Below are 27,195 nucleotides of genomic sequence, written 5' to 3' on the forward strand. Positions count from 1 at the left end.
ATTGTACCTATCTCACAGAGTCAGAAGGACCTAATGAGATAATGCATGTAAAACATAGGGCCATAAATGTTAGATTTTTACGACTGTTACTATTACTACCATATTACTATTTTATAGAGCTATTTAAATATTTTATAAAATTGACATGAAAATGTATTTTAAAAAATGGGAAATGTACTGCTGTACTGATCATAAAGAGAAATACATTGCTTTTAGGTTTATTTTGCTTTATGTCATAAACAAAAAATAAATAGGCACCTCTAATTTCAGTTTGACATCTTCTTTTGTCTTAGAAATGTAGTCTAAACTAGAGATGGCCGACTCTACTCCACTGCAGTACTGCCCGTAAATAACCAATCTGAAAGGGAAAAAGAGAAGAAATCTGTAAGACAAAAAACAAGAAGGAACTGGAGGGGGAAACAAGCAGAATCTTCATCTCTTTAAAACCATAGTTAGGGATAACCAAAATAGCAGTAGAAATTATTTTTAATACATATCACATACACAGTCCTAGAATGAGGATCATTCATTTTTATAGTAATGACTAATTTTTAGTTCCAACTTTGAATGAGATTAATTCTATGTACATTTTTTATAGCAGGTAGAATTTACAAACTGGCTTGATGACTGTTAATATTATTTGAGTAGACATAAATGAATTCCAAAAACAAAATTTAAAATTTCTGTTAAAGCTCTTAATAGAAATAAACTTCATCTCTAAACCGTCAGAAAGTTTTATTTTCTATTACAATTTTATGCCAATCACTACATACAACTCCTTCATTATTAAACCTCCTACTCCTTGCTACTTTTTAATTAAGGAACATAAATCATCTGAAGAGAGGAAAATGAGAGACCGGAACTGTGCTGGACAGAAGATAACTCATATCACATGGAATCTGACCCACTTCAGGGAAGGTATCTCTGTAGTAATACAAACATTTTGCAAAGAGGTCAGTTGGTTTATTGTTTCTCTTAACTCTCCACTGGGAAAAAAAAAAAAACACTACTAATAAGATGTGACTATTTATCGAAGACTTGATGCAAAGCAATTCATTAGCCACTTCTTAGTACTAGGAAATACGTTGCTTGATTTGAAAAGAGAAATAATTATATTTTAAGCAAAATTTCTTGATACTCCAATTCATATAGGTTGTCAGGAGATTTTTTTTTTTAACTTAGAAAGGGAAACTGACTCTGTGACTCTAATATTCTGAAATAGAGTGTCATAAAATACTAGAGTTGGAAGAAAAGTGGAAGAAGCATTAGGTACCAGCTAATCTATCTCCAGTGTTTACAGATGGGGACATAGAGGCTCAGAGAGTTAAAATGACTTACTGAAGATTACATTGCTCAGTAATGATAAAGCCTATAAAACAACCTTAGTCTTTTGATTTACAATGCAAAAAAATAAGCACCATACTAGGTCCTTTCTTCCCCCCTTTCTTCTTTTTTCTTTTTAAATTACATATATAGAACTCAAACTACTACTCAAAGTAACTCTCCCATGTTCTAATTACTGTTCAGGTAGTAGTGTAATAAACAGTAGTAATAGCTATTTGTTAGCTATTTTAATACTAATCCTCACTATAATTACAAACTAAAACCCACAAAACTTAAACTTCAAAAGTTACCTTTCCTTGTAGTTAATAAAAACTTGGTACAAGTTATGGTCATTTTTATTTACAATGGAATCATGAATCTCTTGCATTAGGTTCCGATGAAGTTTTACAAGTTCCTAAAAAAAGAAAACAATGTGAAAGGAAAGTAGGAAACACAACCAAAAAATACAGCCCAAACCCAGAATCCCTTTTGTCGCTAGATTTGCCGCTCAGGATATGCTGAATGCTTTCAATATATAAAACTGCTTCCACCAATAAAGAGAGGCAAAAGGAGAGTGGGGAGAGAAAGGGGGAGGAAGGGGAGGAAGCAGACGGAGAGGACAGGGTAGAAGAGGAGGAGGGAGAGCAGGGGATGGAAGGGAGAAAAAAGAAGGAAGATAAGAGGAAGGCAGAGGAGAGGGAGGAGAAGAGAGAGAGGCCACGCAGATGGGAAACAGCAATTTCATATCTCACTTGAAATGTCAGTGTCCTGTGAAAAAAGACATTATCTCACTAGTTATTAAAGGATAATTTATTCCTTGTGTAAAAATATGTATAGCTTATTTTTGTTTTATAATCACTGTAAATTTTTAAATAAAAATGTCCAAGTGCCTAAGGTTTTATTGACAGTAAAAAATAATGACTCATGTCCTTGTGACACAGAAATGTAGATTTGTACTTTGGTCAATTAGTGGTGTCCTGGTGCTAAGCTAACAATAATCAGACTAAATTACTTGAAACCAGACAACTAATGGCATAAATAAGGAGCAAATAAATTGTATTCGACAGTTTACTGGAGCAACTCAAAATGTCAGACTCTCACATTTTTCCCGATAAGCAACTAATTTTCAGTCAGGCAGTAAATGTATGTCATAGCCAGGATATGAGGCAACTTGAACTAGGTGCCAATTCTCCCATTATCTCATCCTGTGTACCTTGGAGCACACATTGACTCCACAGCATGCTCTTTCCTTAGTGGGGTAGAAAGTAAACATGAAGATGTGGGCTCTAAGTTATAAAGACCATACTGAAGTGGTTCAAGATCCTTATCTTCTCCAAATGTGCAGTTTATTTAGTGCTAAACCTTCATCGGATATTGTACATGTTATAAATCAACAAGAATGTCTTCATTCGGCCAAAATCAGGGAAAGGATGAAATGCCATTGCTTACCAACTGCTACTGAGTAACACAGAACACAATAGAATCAAAATATAAAGAATTGTTCAGGTAATACAAGCAGGTCTGTGCATAAAAGCTTAAATACATGTATTACTGTATGTGGACGCGCGTGCATGGGGGTGGGGGTGTATAAACCAAAGCAAGTCCTAGAGGTCTGAGAACTCAAATCTTGCCTAGCATTACCTCACTTGGCATGGCATTTAGCTTGCTTCTAGATTTCTGGGCAAATATCCTTTTAAGATTGTAAGATTCTGGTAAGGTGCCCTGAAACTTGAAATGCTTACATAAATGTAAATGAAAAAAATCTCCTCAAATTTTACAGTTAAAATAGTCTGGTAAATCATAAGGAAGTAGTCTATTTCAGACATGGGAGTTACGTTTGATACAACTGGAAGTAGAAAGCACCAAATAGTAGAGGCCAAAGATGTGGAGGAATGGAGGAAAGTGGGGGAAACTGATATGGTGAGGACATCATCTACAAGACAAGGTCTGAGGGGCTGGAAGAGCAACAGAGCTCCACAGGGAAGTGTGGGGATGGAAGGGGACCCCTGGATTACTTCAGACTACTTCCTCATGACAAACAGTTAAGAATAACACATGGAATTTATTTTTCCATTTGTGTTCTTCATCCATGTTGACTGACTTTTAGTTGAAGATATGATACATCAGTTATTTCAAGAAAATAAGGATATAAAAACCGGAAAAAAAAAAAACAAACAAATAAATAAATAAGGCCAATATTCTTAAAGACTACAAAAGAGTGTTTAAAAAAGGGATCTGGAACCCTGTAAGGAAATGAGGATTTTATTGAAATACACCACAGTTTTAGCTAGCATATTTTTACTTACAGGAATGTTGATGAATACTGAATCAAATTCTGCTGCTGTCAGAAATCTTTTTAGTGGTGCCATGAAATACTAGCAGGAAAGAAGAAGAAAACAGTAATTAAGTATAACTTGTCCTAATCTATGTAATAGTTTTTCAACAACAACAAATATTTTTTGAAAGTCAATTGTTGATCAGCATTATAATCACCAAAATTGTAGAAACTATTTTCTCTAACTTAAAGACTTCACACTTGAGTAGATATATAAAGACATGAATACAAGCTAGTATTAATACATTTAAAGTATAAAATAAAATGGTTTAGATAACAAATGCTTCCAAAAGGAAGGAAGAAAAGAACACTATTGTCTGAGTTGGCAAACAATGGCAACATTCTGGAGATGTATATGAAGACTTACACAGTAATATCTCCCTAATGTTTTGTGGAGATTCTGGATCGCTGAGATCAATAATCTATGTACGCAATTTATGAATTATTCCTTGAGAATTTTAGTTTCTGGCCTACCGTATCTCTTTCATTCTCGGCATTCTCAGTATCTGTGCAGAGGATCCTTCCAGTACTGGTCTCTCAGTTCCTTGACCACAAATAATCTTGTGCTCCACTCTAGCTCAAATCTTAAATCTTATGGCCATACTCACAGGCCTTGTCATTACCAATAACTTCATATGCTCCATAGCACTAATTTCAAGGAACTGGGTCAGCCAGTCCACTAACCATCTCACCTCCATCATGTCCTCATTTCCATCCTAACCCAGTTTATACTCCATGAATCAATTCCCTGCAAATCCTCTTACTCTCTCTTCTTCCATTGTGCTTTTCTAGAAAAACAAACACCCTGATCAAGTCTAGCTTGCCACATATTTTGTGACTGTATCTAAGAAGTTAAGCATGGACATTACTGATTGTTTAATTTTAAATATGACCACAAAACTCAACTGGGCCTGTAATGCTACATAGCGCTACTACAGTTCCCTAGTCAATTTACTCTTCTACTCTTCTAAACAATGCTTGCATACCTTCACTTCTTTCCCTAACCTCTAAATGTGAGAGTCTGGAGAGGTGGCCTCAAACCTCTTCCCTGATGCATTCACTAGGGTGATCTCACTTAGTCCCAGGGCCTTAATGCCATTGTGTCATGATAATGGCCCAATCTATATGTCAATTCAATCTTTCCCCTTAATGCCAGATTCATATACCTAACACCTTTCTCAATAAATTCCATTCAAAGTCTAATAGGTATCACAAATTTCATATGTTGCAACAGACTCCTGATTCCCAAGCCTGTTCTTCCCCATCTCTGTAATCTTCACCATTCATGCAGTTGTTCATGCCAAAAACTATGTCATCCTTGACTCCTCTCTTTTTTTCACATCCTTTACTTAATTCATCATCCAATCCAGTTGGCTCTGTTTTTTTGTTTTGTTTTTTTTGAGACGGAGTCTCGCTCTGTCACCCGGGCTGGAGTGCAGTGGCCGGATCTCAGCTCACTGCAAGCTCCGCCTCCCAGGTTCACGCCATTCTCCTGCCTCAGCCTCCCGAGTAGCTGGGACTACAGGCACCCGCCACCTCGCCCGGCTAGTTTTTTGTATTTTTCAGTAGAGACGGGGTTTCACCGTGTTAGCCAGGATGGTCTCGATCTCCTGACCTTGTGATCCACCCATCTCGGCCTCCCAAAGTGCTAGGATTACAGGCTTGAGCCACCGCACCCGGCCTGGCTCTATGTTTAAAATTTACTCAGAATCTGACCACCCATACCACCATTTTTGTCATCTTGATTAACACAATTTTCTTCTAATTCTTCTCCTAGTCACCACTCTTGCCTCACAAGAGCCAGAATGAGAGGTTAAAGACTTAAATCACATCATGTGACTCCTGCTCACAACACTTTCCAATGTCCCTGCATGGCCTGGTGGCCCACCGGCTCTCCCACCTCATGCTCAGTCCCCTTGCCTTGTTCTGCTCCAGTCATACTGGACTGCTGTTGTCCTTGAAGCACGTGCTGAACACTTTCCAATCAGAGGGCCTCTCTCGCAGGAATTATCTTCATTGGCATATGTACATGGCTTACACTCTCAGTTCACTTAGCTGCCTGCTTAATCTTGTCACAGAGGGCTTCTGCACCCACTCTTTATAAAATGCCACCAGCCCTCCCCCACATCACTCTCTATCTTATATTCCTGCCGTATTTTTCTTCAGAAAACTTATGACCATCTGGCATATTTATTTGCTTACATTCTAAACCCTCCCATGGAAAAAAGTGTCATGAGAATCAGAATATTTTTGTATTTATTACTATATCCTTAGTCCCTGAAACAGTGCCATTCAGGTACTAAGACATCCATAAATAGTTGTAAAATGAATAAATCTGCTTTGAGATCTTTAAATACAAAGTTCTCCTAAAAATATAATACACATACACACATTCAGAAGAAACAGTGAGTCCACACATTAGCTATATCAGGCAGTATTTGGGCATCAAAAATAATACCTGATGACTTACTTTTTCTATTGACTCCAAAGTTTCTGTATATTTTTCTTCTGTCTGCTTAATTTCTGCTAGACAACAACTTCGTATATCATTTTCTGGACATTTCTGCAGTTAGAATTATCAAAATAAAATAATTTAATAAAATCATATATTAACCTATCGAGAAGTAGAGATCAAAAGCATTGCTGACTTTCTTAAACTTTCCTTTCTAATGAAACACATAATTGAAAGACATCTAACTGCATTTGTGAGGTAGCTTTGCTGTTTTTATAAAAATGTTGAACAATGTAAATGAAAAAGATTTAGATGATTAAAAAATAAGCTTCTGAATGTAGACACTCTCTTTAAGTTAAAACATCTTTTATTAAAATGTTCATAAAGTTGGAAACACCATAAATGGTGTATGATTGTTTCCTTAATGTACAGCACACTTAACAAATGCTATAGAAATAACTGCAAAAACAATAAAATAGGTATTTGGTAAAGTAAGTAAAGACCTTCAAATATTTTTTCCAATATTAACATCTTACCGCTTGACTTTTTAACTAAGTATTTAACATCGGAAGTCGTAGAGCACAACACTAAAATCAAAGATTCTGGAGTCTGATGGAATTGGGTTCAATATCAGTTTTGTTGTTAGCTTTTCTTTTCTTTTTTTTTTTTTCTTTTGAGGCGGAGTCTTGCTCTGTTGCCCAGGTTGGAGTACAATGGCACGATCTCTGCTCACTGCAAGCTCCACCTCCCGGGTTCACTCCATTCTCCTGCCTCACCCTCCTGAGTGGCTGGGACTACAGGTGTCCACCACCACATCTGGCTAATTTTTTGTATTTTTTAGTAGATACGAGGTTTCACCACGTTAGCCAGGATGGTCTTGATCTTCTGACCTCGTGATCCGTCCACCTCGCCCTCCCAGAGTGGTGGGATTACAGGTGTGAGCCACCGCGCCCGGCCTGTTGTTAGCTTTTCTAACTGTGAACGAATCACTAAATTACTCTGACTCCATTTTCTTATCTGGGAAACAGAGAGAATCACAGCGCCAACCCCAAGGAATGGTAAATGAGATAAACAGTGTAAAGCGCTTAGCACTTTTCCAAGTGTGCAAGAAGAGTCCTGTCCATCTAAATTATTATCACTGTTCACCCCATCAACTGAGGACTGCCCTTGGGGGAGACAGTGAAGAATGCGCTGGCACTCAATGCAGTTAACAATTATCGGAGGCACACATGATATTCAGTCACCTAAAAATGTTCTGAAAATGCTGCCACGGATGAGCTGTCAGCCTACGAGATGGTTAAACCACACTTTCATTTTATCTCCCAAACACAAGCAGGTAACTTGTTTCCATTCCACAGAAGCTACTGGACAACCCACCAGCCTTTTATTAAAAGTAGGAACATAGACAGAGCTAAGCACATTCATCAAAGCACTGCAGAAACAAAAATTACCAAGCAGCTGGTAAAGAAAAGTCTTTAATATACAAGAACACTTTATTAAGAACCTAAGCAACTGACTTTTTTTTGTTATTTCAAATTGTAAATGAGAAAATAATCCAAAGTAATCCTTTCTGAATGTTCTGGATATATTAATGGCAGATAAGGTTTTGAGGGCTCATATTGGCTATGACCATATCTGAAACTAAATTTATAAATGAGTAGGAAAGCCAGGAGACTTATCATGAAACAAAAGAAAAATGGTACCTCGTATTAACACTTACCAAATGTGAAGAAATACTCTTTAATATATATTTTATCTTATATCAAATTTAAAGGGAAAATTTACCTGTGTTGTAAGAAATTTACTTTTATAAGAGCATAATTTCATGATTCCCTAAAATTCTATTCTACTACCACCCTGCCATTATTTAGCTGGGTGGCACTTCATTTCTCTCTCAGACTTTGTTTCCTTACTAGCAAAATGAAAAGATTAGACCACAGATTCCCTATGGTTGTTTTGAACTCTGAAAGGCCATGCATATGTCTCCAAATGCAGTAACAAGTCATAATTATATAGTTATAAGCAAGCAAAGGTTAAAAAAATCCCAGCAGAGGTTACATAAATGATTATGTTAATTAGTCTTTCCTCAGAAAATATTCAGAGTAACATTAAAAACAAGTAAAAGTCCTACGGGTTGATGTGCTTCCTCTGCCTTCATTAAGTCCTCATAGACTTCTCCACCTTCATCTTCCCCATAAACACAGTCATAGAGATCTTCTTCATCTTCCACAAGGGTTTCACTACAACAAAGGATATGATATAAGGTCATTTTCTAATATGCAGTAAATGCAAGAGCTACAAATAGCCTACTGGATTTTAGTAGAAAATCCAGAAAGGAAATAAAATGGAATAAGTGGGAAGAGTTCAAAAGGTTTACATTACAACTCTGTCCCTCTTAACAAGTATAATGATAAGCAACTCGAGAATCTAACAATAAGGGCAGTGGCAGCTATCATTTACTGGGTACTTACCATGTATAAGCACAAAAATAATTACTCTACATATATTATCTTACATAATTCATCCAACATTAATTATCAGGTAAGCATTATTATTTAATCCATTAAAGAGATGAGGAAGTTGAAAGACCAAAAGGCTATTTGACTTTAAAAATAAGCCAGGTAGTCACCGGCAGATCTAATATTTAAAACCAAGTCTCTCTTAACTCTGAGTGTTTTACCCACTCTATCATACTGCCTCCCACTTTTCGTATTTCAAGACCTCAGCTTCATCAACTGTATTAAAGGGTATAATAGGGAGAGGATAGGAGAGTTAAATTGTATCTAATATGTCATAAGTGGTCTTATAAAAAGCATGTTACTGTAGTGTTATAATCAGCATCTAATCCAGTGGTTTTCAAACCATGCTCTTTCAAGCCCATTCAGAGGAAACCCACCAGTCCCCCATCAACCAGACCCTTCCTTTATTTGTTTTATATTCAGAGCCATAACTAAGGTAACAGACAGACATAGGATACTGGAGCAACCAGACTTGGTGAACACTGAGAATAAGGGGAGAGAAAAGGAACAAAGAGGAATGAACTTTCTACTTTGGGACACTAGGGAGATGGTGAGCCATACTGGCAGTAACATAATTTCCACACTGAGGGGTTTAGGCAGGCAATCTGGCCAGAGAACACTAGGGCAGGTAAATCGGTTTGCACATTCTCTGTACCATATCAAAGGATAGGAAGGTCTGGTGAATTCATGAGGGAGCTGAGATATAAAATGATGAAAAAACAGCTTCTGCGTTGGAGGGGATCCTGTTCTGAAGAAAAATAGACTGAAATTCGTTTATCTGGCACTCCTAATCCCAGCACTCCTGCTTCTGATCCCTAATCTCACCAGCCCTGCAAAAAAAGTGAACCTTGCTGAAGCCCTATATTTGACTACTTCCCATGACAGTAAAGGAATGAATCATAAATTCACACAGACTTTTCTCTATTTTTGTTGTTGTTGTTGTTGTTGTTGTTGTTGTTGTGGGGGGGGGGATAGAGTCTCACTCTGTTGCCCAGGCTGGAGTACAGTGACACAGTCTCAGCTCACTGCAGCCTCTGCCTCCTGGGTCCCAGCGATTCTTCTGCCTCAGCCTCCTGGGTAGCTGGAATTACAGGCACGCACCATCATGCCCAGCTAATTTTTGTATTTTTAGTAGAGACAGGGTTTCACCATGTTGGCCAGGGTCTTGAACTCCTGACCTCAGGTGATCTGCCCACCTCAGTCTCCCAAAATGTTAGGATTATAGGCGTGAGCCACCACACTTGGCTGACTTTTCTCTATTTTAAGACCTGTAAGAATGACATGCCTGTCTGAGTGCATGCATGCATGCAAGTGCACAACTGCAAACACACACACAAAACTGGTCTAGAACTGTTTGGCTTTTGTTATTCAATCCTATACTAAAGCTGCTTTTCTTGCTAACAGCTTAGTCAACAATTTCTGATTTCTGGGCCAGGAAAGAGAAAAGCTGTGATATTTTTCAAAGGGTCAATAAATCAACAACAATTGACATTAGCTTTCCTGTCGTAGGGCCACCTACATACGGGCATGTCTGGCACCCTGATACTAAAAGGACACTGTACAGTGTGGTCATTACCTGCCCTCTCCACTCCACCGTGTGGCTTTCTCTCCAACTTAAGAAACAATGATTGCCTCCACAGTAGGGACCAGACCAGTATTTATTCCAAGGGCTTCCCTTTGGGTGATTTCAGTCCCAAAAGTTAGAGTTAAGTATATTTACCCATAGAAATTGTAACAAAGTTGAGAATAAAAATCAAGCTGTCACGGCAAACTCAAAACCAAGCATTTCTAGGGATAATACATTTGCTCTTTTTTTTTTTTTTTTAAGATAACCCTACTTTGCCTTTTATCCCAGAACTTTGGGAGGCCAAGGTGGGTAGATTGCTTGAGCCCAGAAGTTGGAGAACAGTCTTGGGATATTAAATAAATAATTTTTTTTAATCCTGCAAATACATTTGGACCTTCGGCCACCAGGTAGAAATTTAAAGCAGACTGCCTCTCACAGAGCAAGGGCTGGCATCTCAGAGCAGCCAATTCAGGAAACCAATCGGCATCTCAGGAAGCCAATTCAGTTTTCTCCAAATTTAGCTAGGAACGCATCCTCAATGGATTTATCCTGACATCAACTCTGCCTAAATAACATCAGTGAAAAGAACAAAACAGGGAAGCTATAAAAATTTATAGGTGTAAGTCACCACTGGTATGGGTTAAAAAAGAATATTGGCTGGGTGTGGTGGTTCATGCCTGTAGTCCCAGCACATTAGGACACCGAGCCGGGTGGATCACCAGGTCAGGAGTTCGAGACCATCCTGGCTAACACGGTGAAACTCCATCTCGACTAAAAATTAAAAATTAGCTGGGCGCAGTGGCAGGCACCTGTAATCCTGGCTACTTAGGAGGCTGAGGCGGGAGAATCACTTGAACCCGGGAGGTGGAAGTTGCAGTGAGCTGAGATCATGCCACCACACTCTAGCCTGGGTGCCAGAGCAAGACTCTGTTACCAAAATAATAATAATAATAATTATATATATATATAGCAACACAGCACTAGAAATTAAACATTTTCCTTACTTTAAACAATCTGAGTACATTACCAATAATCTTAGTCCCTTTATGAAGACTACAACCAATTCAGTAAAACAACTGGCACTATCTTGCTTACTATTAGTGAGTTCTTAGAGATTTTAAGAGATAAGAAACTATTCTCAATAGATATTTAAAATATAAGACTGAAAGGTCATTCTGAAGACCACCTACCCTGGAAGGAGCTGCTGGCCATCCATCTGTGTGACTGCAGTAGGCACGCTCACCCCCTCTGCTCTTCTACTAAAAGCTCTGAGAGGGGCAAGTCAGGGTGTACCTGGAAGTTGGGACTGTGACTAGCAAACTCTGCTCTAGAATAAGAGGTGTCTGAGTTCAAATCCAAAGATTATAATTTACTAGCAATATTACCTTCAGCAAGTAACTAGACTTTTCAAAAATCAGTTTTCTCACTTTCAAACTGTGAAGATATAATAACAACCTAGTAATATTGTGGTATTACATAAGATAGTGCATATAACCTGGTTAGCACACAAATGGAAACTCAGTAAGCTCTTATTATTATTATTGCCAGGTAATCCCTGGCAAACAGTAGATGCTAGATAAAGTTCTGACTTGTTAATTTAGAAAACAAATACTTATTGAGTACCTACTATATGCCAGACACTGTGAAGTTCAAGGAATACAGCCATGAACAAAGCAAAGTCCCACACCTTACAAAAGTTTACCTTCTAATGAGGAGACACAATAAATGAAGCAAACCAAGACTGTCTCAGACATTGGCAAATGCTGTAAAAACACAGCAATGTGAGGGGGTGGTGGCAATTTTAGACAGGGTAGTCAGAGAAGGCCTCCCTGTAGAAAGAAATCTGAGCAAAGACTTGAATGCTGAGGGGTCAGTCAAGTAGGCAGAAAGAATAGCAGGTGTAAAGGTTACAAAGCTAAAACAAGCCCAGTGTGTTGGGTGTATGAGGAAGGATCGATGAATGAATGGATGAAGTTCCATAGCATTTGAATGTGTCTTGGGGCATAATCTATTTCTTATTATGATTCCTTGCAAACATGCCTGATCTATGTCATCAGTTCCTTGAGGAGTAAGGCTCATGCTTATATTTATTTGTAATCTGTACAAGTCACTCAATCAGCAGAAGATAATCGGCTGCAAGGACCTTTTGCTTCTCTTGACTATTAAATAATAAAGCCCAAAAGGATTCTCTGTTCATAATAAACACCATCTACTTAAACATCCCGAATAGTTCCAGCCCACACTTATCTCTCCCTTCTTCTTTGAACTTATAAGGCATGCACTATGTGTTCCATAACTCCAGCAGCAGATTCTGTTTCTTTTAAACTGTTCCCTAATTGTCCAACTCCAATTTTATCTACTACTTCTGTTTTAACTTTGAGAAACTTTGAAATTTTACTTCATTAGAATAAGTTTCTTTATTCTTCATGGGGACATAAAACAGGAACTAAAGACCAGTTGAAGTACATTTTCTTGTAAAGCTTTCCATCGGCAGTTTAAGGTTAATCAGGAATTAAGCCACTTTTCCTCCTTCTGATAGCTTACTTCAACATCCACAGTTAAAACCCACAATGGACGCATAAATTGGCAGTGGCTAAATTTTGCTCAAAATGTTCAACATACTCTATTAAATCAGGAAGGCCTTTGTAGACGTCTTCATCGTTAATGCTTTCTTCTGTTGGGAAGGGCCTAGGAAGCAGGGGGAAAAAAAAAAAAAAAAAAAAACGTGAGTCAATGAGCAACAATCAGGCTGGGCATTTATTTCTCACTAAATATGTAAGTTGTCTGATGCCAAAATGGTCAGATCAGTCACTATGTCTACCCATGTCTAGAGCTTTCCCTAAAGTGCTCAGTGGCTGTGTCTGTGTCTGGGGTTCCCCGAGGGAGGCTGTAACACCTGCCACCTGAAATCATCTGAAGCAATTACAGCGGATCACCACAGTCACACGTGCAGGGGGTCATAATAACGTGCTTATTTGATCTCCCACTTGCCACATACCTGCAGGGTCATCTCACCCACTGAAGCACCCCAAGTCAGACAATAAACAGCTGTGCATGTACCCTTGCCTTCAGCACCCTCTCTTTTCAGCTATGGGATCTGATAACAAATAATTTGCTAACAATCATCCCTCCATGGCTTCATTCACTAGTGTAGATGAAAACTAGTGGAAGACAAAAACATCGTGCCCTTTACATATATGGTCATTGACCCTGACATTTCTGCTCATACTTTAGGGTATTTAAGCTGTATTTTTTATTTTCATTTCTTAGACAAATGAGTCAACCAGACCTTGGGGAGAACAGAGTGTTTTCTTTGTTCTCTATTCAAGAAAATCGCACTTTAATGTATCTCCTATTCCCATTGTGTGGCTTCCTCGTTTGCATCATGGTACTATGTCCTCTATTCATAACACCAGTATACTGCCCTAATTTATGTCTAAGAAAATCACAGGAAGTATACTGTGCCAAAAATTCTACTCTTTTCAGGCAGCCAGCATATCACGTTTCATTAAAACAAGAGGATCCATCAAAATAATAAATAAGCTTTAAATAATTACTAGTCATATTAAAAAGCAGAGTTTCACATTGACTTATGGATTAATTTAATACTGAAGACATTTGAGGAGACTAGGTTTTTCAAATAAATCAGTGTGTGAGAAATGTAGTCTCAAAATCATTTTTTACAAATTAAGGCACATTTTATTATGCAAGTTCATTGTAGAAAATATAGAGAAAAATTAAAAAGGAGAAAAATCTTCTGACTTACATTTTTTCAGAATTGAGAATACATAAAAACGTGATGCTTTTAAAAAATGTTTACATATAACATAAAATATATATTTACATGGAAGGTATAAACATATTGAAGAGCAAATTAGAAGGAGTTGAACACTTATCCAGCTGACAGACCACATACAAAGAAAGCTGCCAAATTCATGGCCCATTTCTGAGAAAAGTCTGGTACCAGCAGGGCATCTTTCCTGAGCTCACTGTGCTTTGTAGCCAGTGCAGAGAATCCTGCTAAGTCCTTCTTGGATCCTCTCCCTTAGAATGTGAATGTGAGCTGGACACAGAAAAATGACTGTGATGGCTGGAGACAGAAATATGGAGCACTGAATAAAGAAGGTAAAAAACAAATCCATTCCATTTCCATAAAACCTGGCTGTGTAGAGACTATTTTTTCTTATTTCCTCATGTTACTTATATAATACATCTTCACTGACTGATCTAACTTAAGTATGTAGTATCTGAAACAGAAAAGGCTCAACACAACATACACATCTATATTTTTATGCTTATCAACTACATAATACTCCATTGCAAGGAGATGCCATACTATATTGAACCAATTTACGTCCAGGTTTTTAATTTACTACTGAACTTTCAATACACATTCTTGTACACGTTTTATACTTGTCTGATTATTTCTTAAACTCCTAAAAGCTATGAGTTATTATGTTCTACTCTATAGGAAAAAACATATCACAACATCTTTTAAAATATTTATTTACTTAAGCATTTGTGTTTACTTTAATGAATCATATGTACAGAAATGTCGGAGGAAAGTTAAAAAAAATAAATAAATAGAACCACACCAGTGACAGTCACCTGTGAATTTAGAACAATGTTTAGTCAATGTGTTATTCAATTAATTTCAAATGTGTACAGGATACTTATATACCAGGCACTCTTCATGAATGAGACATAGTACCTGTGTGCAAGGTGCTTCACAAATAGTAACCATTTAATAATGAATCATCACACTGAACTCAGTGCGACACATGAACAATGAAAACAGAGCTTACCTGATTCCTGTGGCCAACGCTATGGGTGTTCGAGAAAGTCGTGATAATGTTTCTATAACCTGAGAAAAGAGGAAAATACTAATTAGACATGTAGTTCAGAAAAGATAAGATTTCTTTTTCCAAAACTTTTTCAATCTAATATTAACCATAGCAGCAGAAACATAAATTTGCAGATGTCAAAGACGTCCAGAATGAGAAGGGCTGTGATTGGGAAGTATAAATACCTGGATTATAATTTTGTTCCTTTCTTTATTACTTTAAGCAGATTACTAACCCATTTGAGTTGCAGATTCTTTATGAGTATAACACCAAGTTCACCTGGGTGACCCCAAGCAACTTCTCTCTCTACTTTTATAGAATCTGAAAGATTCTGGAAAGCTGTATTCTCCAGTAGAGTACCCACTAAACACATGAGGCTATTTAAATTAATTTAAATTTTAAAAACAAAAATCCCAGTTCTGCAGTTGCACTAGCCACATTTTAAGCGTTCAGTAGCCACACACATGTGGCCACTGTAATGAACTACACAGTGATCAAAAATTTCCATCATCACAGAAAGTTCTATTGGACAGTCCTGCTATATAGCAAAGCAGGTGAGAGTGTGGGTGGGCTCTTGGGCCAGACCACCTAAGTCTAAATCCCCAGTTTACCATTTATTGGCCAGGTACCTTTGGGCAAAATACTTAACTTCTCTGAGCTTTTGTTTCATCATCTAGGTAATGCCTACAATAACAGGTAGATTATTAACAATCACTACATTATCGTAAGGATTCAATAAGCTAGCACGTAAACTATTTAAATAGTAGCTATTCTGTTTAATCACCAACTTTAAGGAAATTGCCTTAATTTAATTCTGAGTGTTTTCAGAAAAAGTTTTCTAAATTAACCTTAATTCTGCTTCCAAGATTCCTTATAAAGATCTTCAGTACCTAAACATAAATGTTAAATGTGCCCTGCTAGCAACTTTACCCTTCCTTCAATCTTTTGTCCTAAGATTGTCTCTTTCGAAGACTCAGTGAGAAAGCCATTTACCTAAAATGTATTTTTCTCATCAAGTTTGTTCTTGTTTATTTCTTTTTTGAGACAGAGTCTCACTCTGTTGCCCAGGCTGGAGTACAGTGGTGCCATCTTGGCTCACTACAACCTCTGCCTCCCAGGTTCAAGCGATTGTCATGCCTCAGCCTCTCTAGTAGCTGGGATTACAGGCACACATGGGACCATGCCTGGCTAATGTTCGCATTTTTAGTAGAGATGGGGTTTTGCTATGTTGGCCAGGCTGATCTCGGAATCCTGGCCTCAAGTGATCCACCTGCCTTGGCCTCCCAAAGTGCTGGGATTACAGGTGTGAGCCTCCGTGCCTGGCCATAAAGTCTATTTTTACGATAATAGGTATAATGCATCCTAACTCTCAAAATTTTAACAAACAAAACTTAAAGAGGTTCTACCATAAGGCTTATTCAGAATGATAGTAAAAAACGAGAAAAGGCAAAAATCTGTTTCCAAATTAAGGTAATCTAATTCCTTACTTCAGAGACAGGAACATAAAAATGAAGTCTCCAACACTCTGTAGAAGGTTCATGAGAGTATTAGCCACACATACACTTATAGCTCACCCACTTCAGGAAGTGGTACCATATACATACGATTGCAGTTAGAAACTCCTGGCTTTGGAGTAAGAATACCTGGAACCCTGACTTACGAGTTTTCAGCTATGCTCACCTTTACTAGCCTCTGTAAAATGCAGACAATAGCTAACTGCTTCATGGAGTCACTGAAAGAATTAAATGCGATCATGCCCATCATATGCTTAACTCAGTAAATGCGAATTTTTAATATCATGTAAAATAAAGTTATTATACAAAGATAACACTTAATTGAATTACATATGGATGACAATATATTGCATTCTTGAAAACTGCAAAAAGGATACATTTTAAGTGTTCTTATTACAATAAAAAATATGTGATGTAATGCATATGTTAATTAGCTCCAGTTAACCATTCCACAACATATACATATTTCAAACCAACATGTTACACAAGATCGAAACATACAATTTTTATTTGTTAATTTTTTTTAAAAATTAAGAAAATTTGTTACATAAACAAAAGACAAGGGAGCAAAACTCTTTAGGATGGTTCCAAAGGGTTAGAAAGAAGCAAAGGACATGGTGACTAGATGAGCTAATTTACTGACCCCAAAATTCTATATTCTAACTCTAGCTCCCTGCTGTGACACTAAAAAAAGAAAAGGGAAATACAATTGAAACCCTTCATGCAGTTTCTTCCTGGTTAACTATGCTGAACTTCTAATGTCAAAACATATACAACCAATCAGATAAAACTTGATATCCATTAATTCCCCATAATAAAGACAAAGCATTGTCAGTGGAGTTCGTAAATTCAGAAGATCAAGAATGAATACTAACACATTTATCAAAATTCGTTAATTCAAAATAAAAATAATTGCTTGCTAAAATACCAAAATTATTCACTATTAGGCAAAAAGTCTAACTTTGGGGAGGTTCTGGAATAATCAGTACAGTATCCAGACCCTTGAATTAACTACATTGCTTTACTTTAGCATGCATCTTAACCTAATATATCACTGTTAGAAAGCTATGGGGTGAAATGTGCCTCTGATTCTAGTTTACACTGTGGTCCCAGCATATATCACTACTTAATAACAAGAAAAATAGCAATAGCAGTACTATAGCTATGTCTTTTATTATTACTATTCTATTACGTATTTTATACAGCAATGCATTTTACTCCTTAGGGATATTTTCTATAATAACTACAATGTATCTACAAAATTAGAACGCATTTTCTATTCCTTTTCCCCCACCAACAACCAGAACAATAACAACCCCTCCCCTACACACCGCCTCTCTCAGAAAATTATAGCTTGATTTTTTCACGAGTGTCCACTAGAGGGAGCCAGATGATAGTCTATTAGTTTAGCCCTAACTGGACTGTATTTTATAAGGACAAACATTTCTGAAAATCAACAAACTGAGACCAACTCCCATTTTCTGCTTAACAGGGGTTATTTATTACTATTCACTAATAGCGAAATAACAAATATACAAATTCAGCAGATAAGGAGGAATGGAAAGACAGCATGCAGTATATCCTAAAGTGAGTCTGAGAACTGGCACTCAGTTTTGGGTCTATCCTATTGTACATTGAGTCCATCCGTTAACTCTACATTTAGCCAAAGTAAATAAAGACTGTTTAGTCAATGTGGTGTTTTTAGAACAATGTGTATTCTATAAAGGCGGAGCGTATCCAGATCTGGAATAGACAAGTATACAGACTAATGCCAGATTCTTAAATCCTCTTTGTGGGGATTCTGACTTGTCATTGGAAACACCCATTCAAGAACTTTTACAAAAGCAAACATTTCTAAGGACACTAAGAAGACTATTTTCCTGCAATGTATTAATTTCTAACTTGTTACCACAAAATAATAGGAAATTCTGAGGTACATTAACTCCCAGAAACAGACATAGCTAGTAAGAATATCTGGAAGTCAATAGGCCAACAATCAACTAGAGTAAATCTATGTCATGAATTTTCTTTCTTTCCCTTTGTCTATCCCTTGGTGAGTAAGAAGAGTGGCAGCTGTAAAGAAATGGAAATCATCCTGGGTAACATAAATAAGAGCTATTTTGTGAGGCAGGTGGGAAAGGTAGACAAAGGGTTCTGCAAACCTGCTTTAGAAAGGTGGCTTACATTCCAGAAGCTAGGAAGGACCATTGAGAAAGTGTGGGAAGGACAATCACAGAGTCAAAACTGCATTTTTAAAGTAAAGTGAAGGGTAGACTGGGGTAAGAGGACATAGGGAACAGACAAGGGGCCAGGAGACCAATTGAGGGGGCTGTCTCAGCCATCCAAGTGAGAGGTGAGGCACTGGAACCAAGATGGCTACAGGAGAGACAGGCAAGTAGTGGAAAGGAGAGGAGTGTTCAGGAATAGTAGCTGATGCTGTGTGAGGGCTAAAGGAATAAGAAGAACCCAGGATGACCTGGGCAAGCTGTTAAGGCTCTGGAGGTGGCCAGCCCCAAGGTCGCCTACCGGGAAAGCCTCCAGGATGCTTGCGAGCAAGAAGCCTTTGTTCTCTCTGTGTCTTCTACATGGTGGACACGTACCATCCTGAACCAAGTAAGGCCACCTACTCCTCCAGGGAGCCTTCTCTGGCCCCTGGTCTGTGTCCCATTTGTGTCCCCATAGGACCCCGACATAACTCTGCTATAGCATCTATCACCTCATTTAAAATGAAAATTTATTGGCCTTTAAAAATATTTCAGGCCAGGCGTGGTGGCTCACACCTGTAATTCCAGAACTTTGGGAGGCCAAGCCAGGTGGATCATGAGGTCAGGAGATTGAGACCACCCTGGTTAACACGGTGAAACCTCGTTTCTACTACAAATACAAAAAAAAAGAAAAAAAATTTAGCCAGGCATGGTGGTGGGCACCTGTAGTCCCAGCTACTTGGGAGGCTGAGGCAGAAGAACGGTGTGAACCTGGGAGGCGGAGCTTGCAGTGAGCCGAGATTGTGCCACTGCACTCCAGCCTGGGCGACAGAGCGAGACTCTGTCTCAAAGAAAAAAAAAATTTTTTTTCAAAGGAATACATGTTTACTTTGTCAGACTGAAACAACACAGTAATACATAAAAGATGCCCCTCATACAACTCCTCTTTCTTCTGCCTAAACAGGACCACAGCTAAAAATCTGGTGTGACTCTGGCATAATTTTTCTTTTTTCCTTTGCTTTATTAAGTAATGTATTCCTACTATACAGATTTTTCTATAGCATGCTTTTGTCATTAACAATAAAGCAGAGTCATGTCATATGTATACATCTACTTTATTCATTTTAGTGCCATGTAACATTTCAGTGTATATAAATAGCAATGATTTAGCCATACTCTTGTCAATGAGTTTTTTCAACATTTTTCTGCAAAATCTGCAATTATTTTTCTTGCCAAAGATCTTTTCAATTATGTGCAGGTATTGCTATATGAAAGACTTTTAAATGACTAGGACAAAAGGCATGATATTCAATATATTTACATAAACATTGCTTCAATATGAAAAATATATGCATAAATTTAGACACCCCTGAAGAGTATATAAAAACATAAGCTGTGCCAGTGATCTGTTCATTGGTCTTTCAATCTGACAATGGAAAATTCCTTAAGGGCAGGAAATCAAAGTGATTCTTCACTGTTGTATTTCCATCACCTAGTTCACAGCTAGGCTCATAGCAACCACTTAACACAAAAAATATTTCTGGCTCAAACAAATAAAAGAGTAATATCTTGCTAAATTGTTTTAAAGATTAGGGATAAAAGGTGTCCAGATATGTAAAGGGCTCAGCCTGGCACAACTGGGGAATGAATAAATAATTGAAGAATCCATTGTGAAAACTAAACATTAAATATGAGAAAGTGTTGTCTATTTACTCAAACCGAGAGCGAACAAACATACTGACATGTTCCCCTATGAAACATTTTCAACCAATGATGATTTTTATTTTGTTTAAGCTCTTTATTTTTATCGGCCCTTAGTCAATTTAAAAACCACAAAATAAAAGTTTTTGAAGATAGAATGGTGATACTGTATACTGATAAAACTACCCATTTTAAACTATTCTCTTCATAAGACATTCCAGCAAATGTCCACTCTGTTTCTCTAGCATATCAGTGCTGTTGATGTTACTGTAATTAAAACAAGTCATCTATGCAGGAGCAGTATGTTATAGCTACTTTTAAGGTCCTGTGTTAAGAAAGCTACAGCCATAAGTAACCAGAGGAAGCCATGAGACCAACACGCAGGTCTGCCAAAAAGTTGCTAATTAATTATGGATTTATCTTCTTGAGTTCTCTATTCTGAAGTTTCACTTCTTAACCCGTACCAGACCCAAATGGAAAGGCTGGGTTCAATAACAACAACCTGGGTTCAAAAGGAATTCCGAGGGAAAAGGTACTTACAGGGAGGTGGGCTCTGCAAGGGCAATCAGCTAGCTTCATGCTTGAGCCCCAAATGCAAGATGAGCTTAGGGGTTCAAGAAGGGGTCCACAGCATCACATCCCTACAGCATTAGGTTGTCATCTAGCAGCAGAGGCTCAAGGTACAGATGTTGCATCCTGGTTCCTGAAGGCTCAGAGCAAGTGCCCTGTGGGGTTGTGGAGAAAAACTTGGGCCCGGGAAGAGGAAACTGGGAGTGTGGGCATGAGAGTGCTGGGTGGAGAAATTCAGGCAGAAGCATAATCTGTAGACCAGGTCAACTGCAAGCCAGAGGCATCCCAGAGACTTGGTACTACCCGGGCATCCCAGACATGAGGTTCTCTGACAATGAAGCCTAATTCTAAACAAGACCAGATGGTAAATTTCAGAGTAACAACATGTTTCACCTTAACCCTCCTAGGAAATCAACAGAACTCATTATTGTAATTTTCTTTGAAACTCTAATTTCACACAGTAAATTACCCCCATTAGGATACACTGCAGCTTAGTGTCACTTCCAGCAACACATCTTAGAGATTTCCTGAAGCACCTGCTTGTTGCTTTGATCTGTGGGATGCTGTTGAAAAATGTCCTTAGCACCTCCTCTATGGGTGAAGCAAAGAAGTACAGCCAGATAAGATCAACAAAACATTTCTATGTCAGGAAAACTGTAAACTATGGGAAATGCATTTCCATTGTTCAAGAGAATAGAGTATCTATATAGCTTAAATGGATCCAAATTATAGTTTGTGCTGTCCTTGGTTACAATTGTAAATTTAAGAATTATTCTATACTTACTATTTTTTGAATCTTCAAAAGTGAAACTACAGAGAACAAGAACTTCCTTTAAAAAAAGTCACATACTGGCCCGATTAGAAGTGCAGGCTCAGAAGTCAGATTTTCTAGGTTCAAATACCAGCTCCATCTCTTACTAGCTAGGTAAGGACGGGAGTTAAGATGATCAATGCTCTGTGCCTTCGTTCCCTTACCTAAGAAATTACAATTAAAACATCACTTATCAAACAAGTTTATTTTCAGTGTTAAAGAGGTGACAGACAGACAGATATAAGCACACAGAAGAATGTCCTATACTTCTGCTGCTATTTCCTAATGTCATCATCACCTTTGTTGTCATTGTCATCAGCCTCATCATCATTGGCAAAGTCAGATTTGATCTTCATAAAGTACTTCAGAAAACAAAATATGAGCATGACCTCACATAGAACTGAAAGAATTCTAAGAAGGGATAGTACACAGGATGGGCTCAGAGAAGCCACACCTCTCTACTCCAAATAAACACAAAAATCTGTGTAACTAGGGTGTGTTTGTTCACAGCAATTTCCAGACAAGTCCTTTCGCTGAATGCCTATGCCCAGGCCCCACAACTCTATCTTATACAGAAATTCTAAAGATATCATGTTTTATTCAGTGGTTATTCATTATTTTAAGTTATAGATCCCTTTGAGAGTATGATGAAAGCTCTCACTCATTTACTCAAAAAATTAAACCCACTATTTACACACACACACACACACACACACACACACACACACACACACACACACACAAAGTCTGCATCAAATATCAAGAAATCCAGGGACCTCTGAAGGACCATTTATGGACTTTCCAGATTCTCACTAAATCTCTAAATCTCTTCCTTCGCTTATCAGAATACCATGGCCCAGAAAAACTAGCTTGCCCCAGGTCAAACAACTGATAGTAGCAGGGTTAGTATCAGATCCCTTTTCTTCTGTCCTGGTTATTGCTCTTTCCACTTCACTACCCTTTCTATAAGTTTCCTGTATTTACTGAACACTTCATTCTGTGCTAGATACACCAGATACACATTCCAAAAGCTACACAGAACAAAATGAAGATACAATGCTTCCTGCTCTCAAAAAAGTCAACAGTCTATTAGGAAAGACCACAACAATGAAGGGTACTGAGGGAAAACAGACTAGTATGACAAGCAACATCTGAAGCCCAGGGGAGACAGCAAGGCCAGTTGTACCCCTTGGTGGGCAGAGGCAGCTAGAGAGGTTCAAAGGCATCTTTAAAAGAGGTGATCCTAGTCTGCATCTTGATGGGCACCTGGACATTTGCCAGACTCTCTTTCTTCAGGTTAATACAGGTTTGATGGGCAAGAATGACCAGTCTCTGGCCCACCCCTCCCATCATCATATCATACTCCAGTGAGAACACTTGTGTATTCCAAGCAGATTCATTTGCACCTTATTCTCTGAGAAGCTTTTTGTAGTTGCCATTTTCTGAATGATATATTTCTTATTTGATTAAAGGTAGATATTTTTCAGATTCTGAGAGGAAGAATGTCATTGAGCAAATTTTTTCTAAAGCAAACAGACCTGCACTTGCCTCATTAGGCATTTCCACACCACTATGGTCCTGCCATCTCTGCCTTCTTGACCTCAGCACTCTGCCTCTGAAGACCCCAAACAGAGCATCTTTCCCTCCTAATCTGCTTTTCTCCCCCATTCCCAATGACCCCACAATCCCACTCCTCTCCTGCACTTGGGGAAACTTTCTGGACGTAAGTGCCAGGTCTAAATCCTATCAATCAATTCATCCTTTTTAGATTCTTTCAGATCCAATCCCTTCTCTCCTCCCATGCCTCTGCTATGTCTCGGCCCTCTCTATTTCTTGCCTCAATTATTGGAATAGCTTCCAGTATGTCTCCAGGCCTGCAATTTCACTCCCTTCAATTTCATCCTCTACTTAGCTACCATAGAGATTGTATAACATTTCAAAACTATTAATGTGATCATACCACCATACCACCAAGCCCGCCCCAAAATTCTTAAATGTAGAATGCCAGTTACTTAGCAGTACACTCCGAGGAGTCCCCAGGAGCTGTTGCCCTGCCCCTTCCACCCTCACTCTGCCCACTCTCCACACACTCCCATGTTCAGCCACACCCAACTGCTTTGCCTGCTGTGCTCCAGACAGACTCCAGGCCTACACATAGAAATTCCAGCAGAGCACAAAATTCACATAACTAAAATTTACAGATGCCGTTTCAAAATTAACACTTTCCCACTAAAGAGCAAGCAGAAAAAAGCAAACTGGGACCAGCAATGCTAATTTTCTCACACCAAGTAAAAGATGGTAAGAAACTTTCCTCATACACTGTTTTACCATCCCCTGGTCCAAATAGCAAAGTAGATAAAACCTGGAACCCATCCATGCAGAGTTAGCTGCCTGAAAGCCCAGTTTTCTAGTTAGAAATATTCCCTGTTCTGCCTAAATTTATGCTGGTCTGCTAGAGTGTGTTAAACTTAGTAGGCAAATGATAAAGAATTGTTTGTACACAACCGTAAAAGAAACACTTTCATTTTGAAAATGTAATCATATTTGCAAATTCTTCTCTGCCTTTAAGCAGAGAGTAGACAGGATAAGCTACAAAGATTACATGGCAATTTTAATATGTTCAATACCAAGAATGGGAATTTATTTACAGACTCTGTAGGTAAACATCAGTTACTCACTGAACCATTACAGTAGCAACTCCAGCAGAATGGCTGGGGATACAGCAGACAGCATCATCGCCAGTTCATTGGAAAGCCACTGTAACTTTCATATGAACTCCCTTTGAATGGACATGCCCCATGTGCTCATGTCAGGCCAGAGGAGAAATTGTTGATAGACTTGGAGAGTTCTATATGACTTCAGGGACTTAGAAAGTTTAATGAATGCTCAAGAGCTGCCCACAAATCACACAGCTGGGGCAAAGTCAACACATTTTCCAAACTCAGCTCGCTGTCAAAGTCACTCAACTCACTGGCAAAGATCCCTGCTTCCTGAATGTTGTCCATAGCTATTACCACTTTAAAGGATGAAATGCAGAAAGTCTCAGAAAGAAAAGGCCAGAATGATAGGATCTCATCGTGGGGAACATGCCACAGATTTCCAGCCCAAAGATGTTCCATCTTTTGTCCCAGCCTCAGGATTGCTCAAAGAAAATCATGAAGCACCTGCAAACATTTCAAACCATCTAACAGAAGTTATGATTGCCTACCAGACTAGGAGAATAAAATGACAGTCCTTAAAGTCTCTGTTCTGGTTGGTTTGGCAACAGCAGTCATTTCATATACTGCTTGAAAGTGCTTTCATATGTGACTGAACAAATGAAATGCACATAAATGAATTCATGATGCAAGAAATGTAGTTTCTAGACCAGAGCTAATCAATACAAATGTGTAAGTCACATACATAACTTAATATTTTTAAAGCCATAATAGAAAAATATAAAACCAGATGAAAATAATTTTAATCATATATTTTAATTCAAGATACCTAGAATATTACCATTTCAACATGTCACCCATATAAAAATCAAGATATTTTAGCTTTTTTTATGTTAACTCTTCAAAATCCCATGTGTCTATTGCAGTTACAGCTCATGTCAGTACAGACTAGCGACAACGTGTGTGTTCACTAGCCACATGTGGTTAATAGCGACCATACTGGATGGTAGAAGTCTATACAAAACTCTTCAGAGCACCCAGAACACAATGGGAACCAAAACAGATGCACACTGTTCAGGTGATAGAGTACAGCCTTGGTGCGAACCCAAGGCAATACACTGTAAAGGAGGAGATACATTCAAGGGCATTTCAGAGCATACTCAACTAGGGCAAGATAGACAACTATACAAACATGGTTGTCAGATGGCAAAGACCCTGGCTGAATGTTAGAAACACCTGTGGAGCTTTTGATAAACACTAATGTCTAGACCTTACCTTCAGAGAATATGACTCAAATAGTCTGCGATGGGGCCTTAGCATTAGAATTGTTTTAAAGCTTTCCAGTGATTCTAGTATGCAGCCAGGGTTGAAAATCACAGGCTTGAATAGAATCCCTTTTTGAAACCCTGAGGTCCAAGAGAATCAGCTTATTTTATTCCATTCTTTTTGTTTGTTTTTTATTATAATTTATGTTCTAGGGTACATGTGCACAACGTGCAGGTTTGATATATATGTATACATGTGCCATGTTGGTGTGCTGCACCCATTAATTCATCATTTACATTAGGTATATCTCCTAATGCTATCCCTCCCCCCTCCCCCGACTCAACAACAGGCCCCAGTATGTAATGTTCCCCTTCCCGTGTCCAAGTGATCTCATTGTTCAATTCCCACCTATGAGTGAGAACATGCGGTGTTTGGTTTTCTGTTCTTGTGATAGTTTGCTGAGAATGATGGTTTCCAGCTGCATCCATGTCCCTACAAAGGACACGAACTCATCCTTTTTTATGGCTGCATAGTATTCCATGGTGTATATGTGCCACATTTTCTTAATCCAGTCTGTCATTGATAGACATTTGGGTTGATTCCAGGTCTTTGCTATTGTGAATAGTGCTGCAATAAACACACATGTGCATGTGTCTTTATAGCAGCATGATTTATAATCCTTTGGGTATATACCCAGTAATGGGATGGCTGGGTCAAATGGTATTTCTAGTTCTAGATCCTTGAGGAATCACCACACTGTCTTCCACAGTGCTTGAACTAGTTTACACTTCCACCAACAGTGTAAAAGTGTTCCTATTTCTCCACATCCTCTCCAGCACCTGTTGTTTCCTGACTTTTCAATGATCGCCATTCTAACTGGTGTGAGATGGTATCTCATTGTGGTTTTGATTTGCATTTCTCTGATGGCTAGTGATGATGAGCTTTTAATTGTCTTCTTTTGAGAAGTGTCTGTTCATATCCTTTGCCCATTTTTTGATGAGTTTTTTTCTTGTAAATTTGTTTGGGTTCTTTGTAGGTTCTGGATATTAGCCCTTTGTCAGATGAGTAGATTGCAAAATTTTTCTCCCATTCTGTAGGTTGTCTGTTCATTCTGATGGTAGTTTCTTATGCTGTGCAGAAGCTCTTTAGTTTAATTAGATCCCATTTGTCAATTTTGGCTTTTGTTGCCATTGCTTTCAGTGTTTTAGACATGAAGTCCTTGCCCATGCCTATGTCCTGAATGGTATTGCCTAGGTTTTCTTCTAGAGTTTTTATGGTTTTAGGTCTAACATTTAAGTCTCTAATCCATCTTGAATTAATTTTTGTATAAGGTATAAGGAAGGGATCCAGTTTCAGCTTTCTACTTATGGCTAGCCAGTTTTCCCTGCACCATTTATTAAATAGGGAATCCTTTCCCCATTTCTTGTTTTTG

At 38.2% G+C, this 27,195-nt stretch overlaps 1 protein-coding gene across 5 annotated transcripts in view; it reads right to left on the reverse strand.

The window, feature by feature from the left end:
* Nucleotides 1-27,195, reverse strand: part of VAV3 (vav guanine nucleotide exchange factor 3) — a 448,149-nt gene that overhangs the window by 231,912 nt on the left and 189,042 nt on the right. For all 5 annotated transcript variants that reach the window (XM_030935746.1, XM_030935747.1, XM_030935748.1 and 2 more), the window contains exons 3-9: nt 15,002-15,060; nt 12,819-12,884; nt 8,242-8,350; nt 6,129-6,221; nt 3,630-3,698; nt 1,635-1,738; nt 259-358 (exon numbers count right to left, since the gene is read on the reverse strand). In XM_030935746.1, coding sequence (XP_030791606.1) covers nt 259-358; nt 1,635-1,738; nt 3,630-3,698; nt 6,129-6,221; nt 8,242-8,350; nt 12,819-12,884; nt 15,002-15,060 — 600 coding nt within the window. The remainder of the gene's footprint in view (nt 1-258; nt 359-1,634; nt 1,739-3,629; nt 3,699-6,128; nt 6,222-8,241; nt 8,351-12,818; nt 12,885-15,001; nt 15,061-27,195) is intronic.

The sequence above is a fragment of the Rhinopithecus roxellana genome, chromosome 8 (genome assembly GCF_007565055.1).
Source record: "Rhinopithecus roxellana isolate Shanxi Qingling chromosome 8, ASM756505v1, whole genome shotgun sequence".
Classification (NCBI taxonomy): domain Eukaryota; kingdom Metazoa; phylum Chordata; class Mammalia; order Primates; family Cercopithecidae; genus Rhinopithecus; species Rhinopithecus roxellana.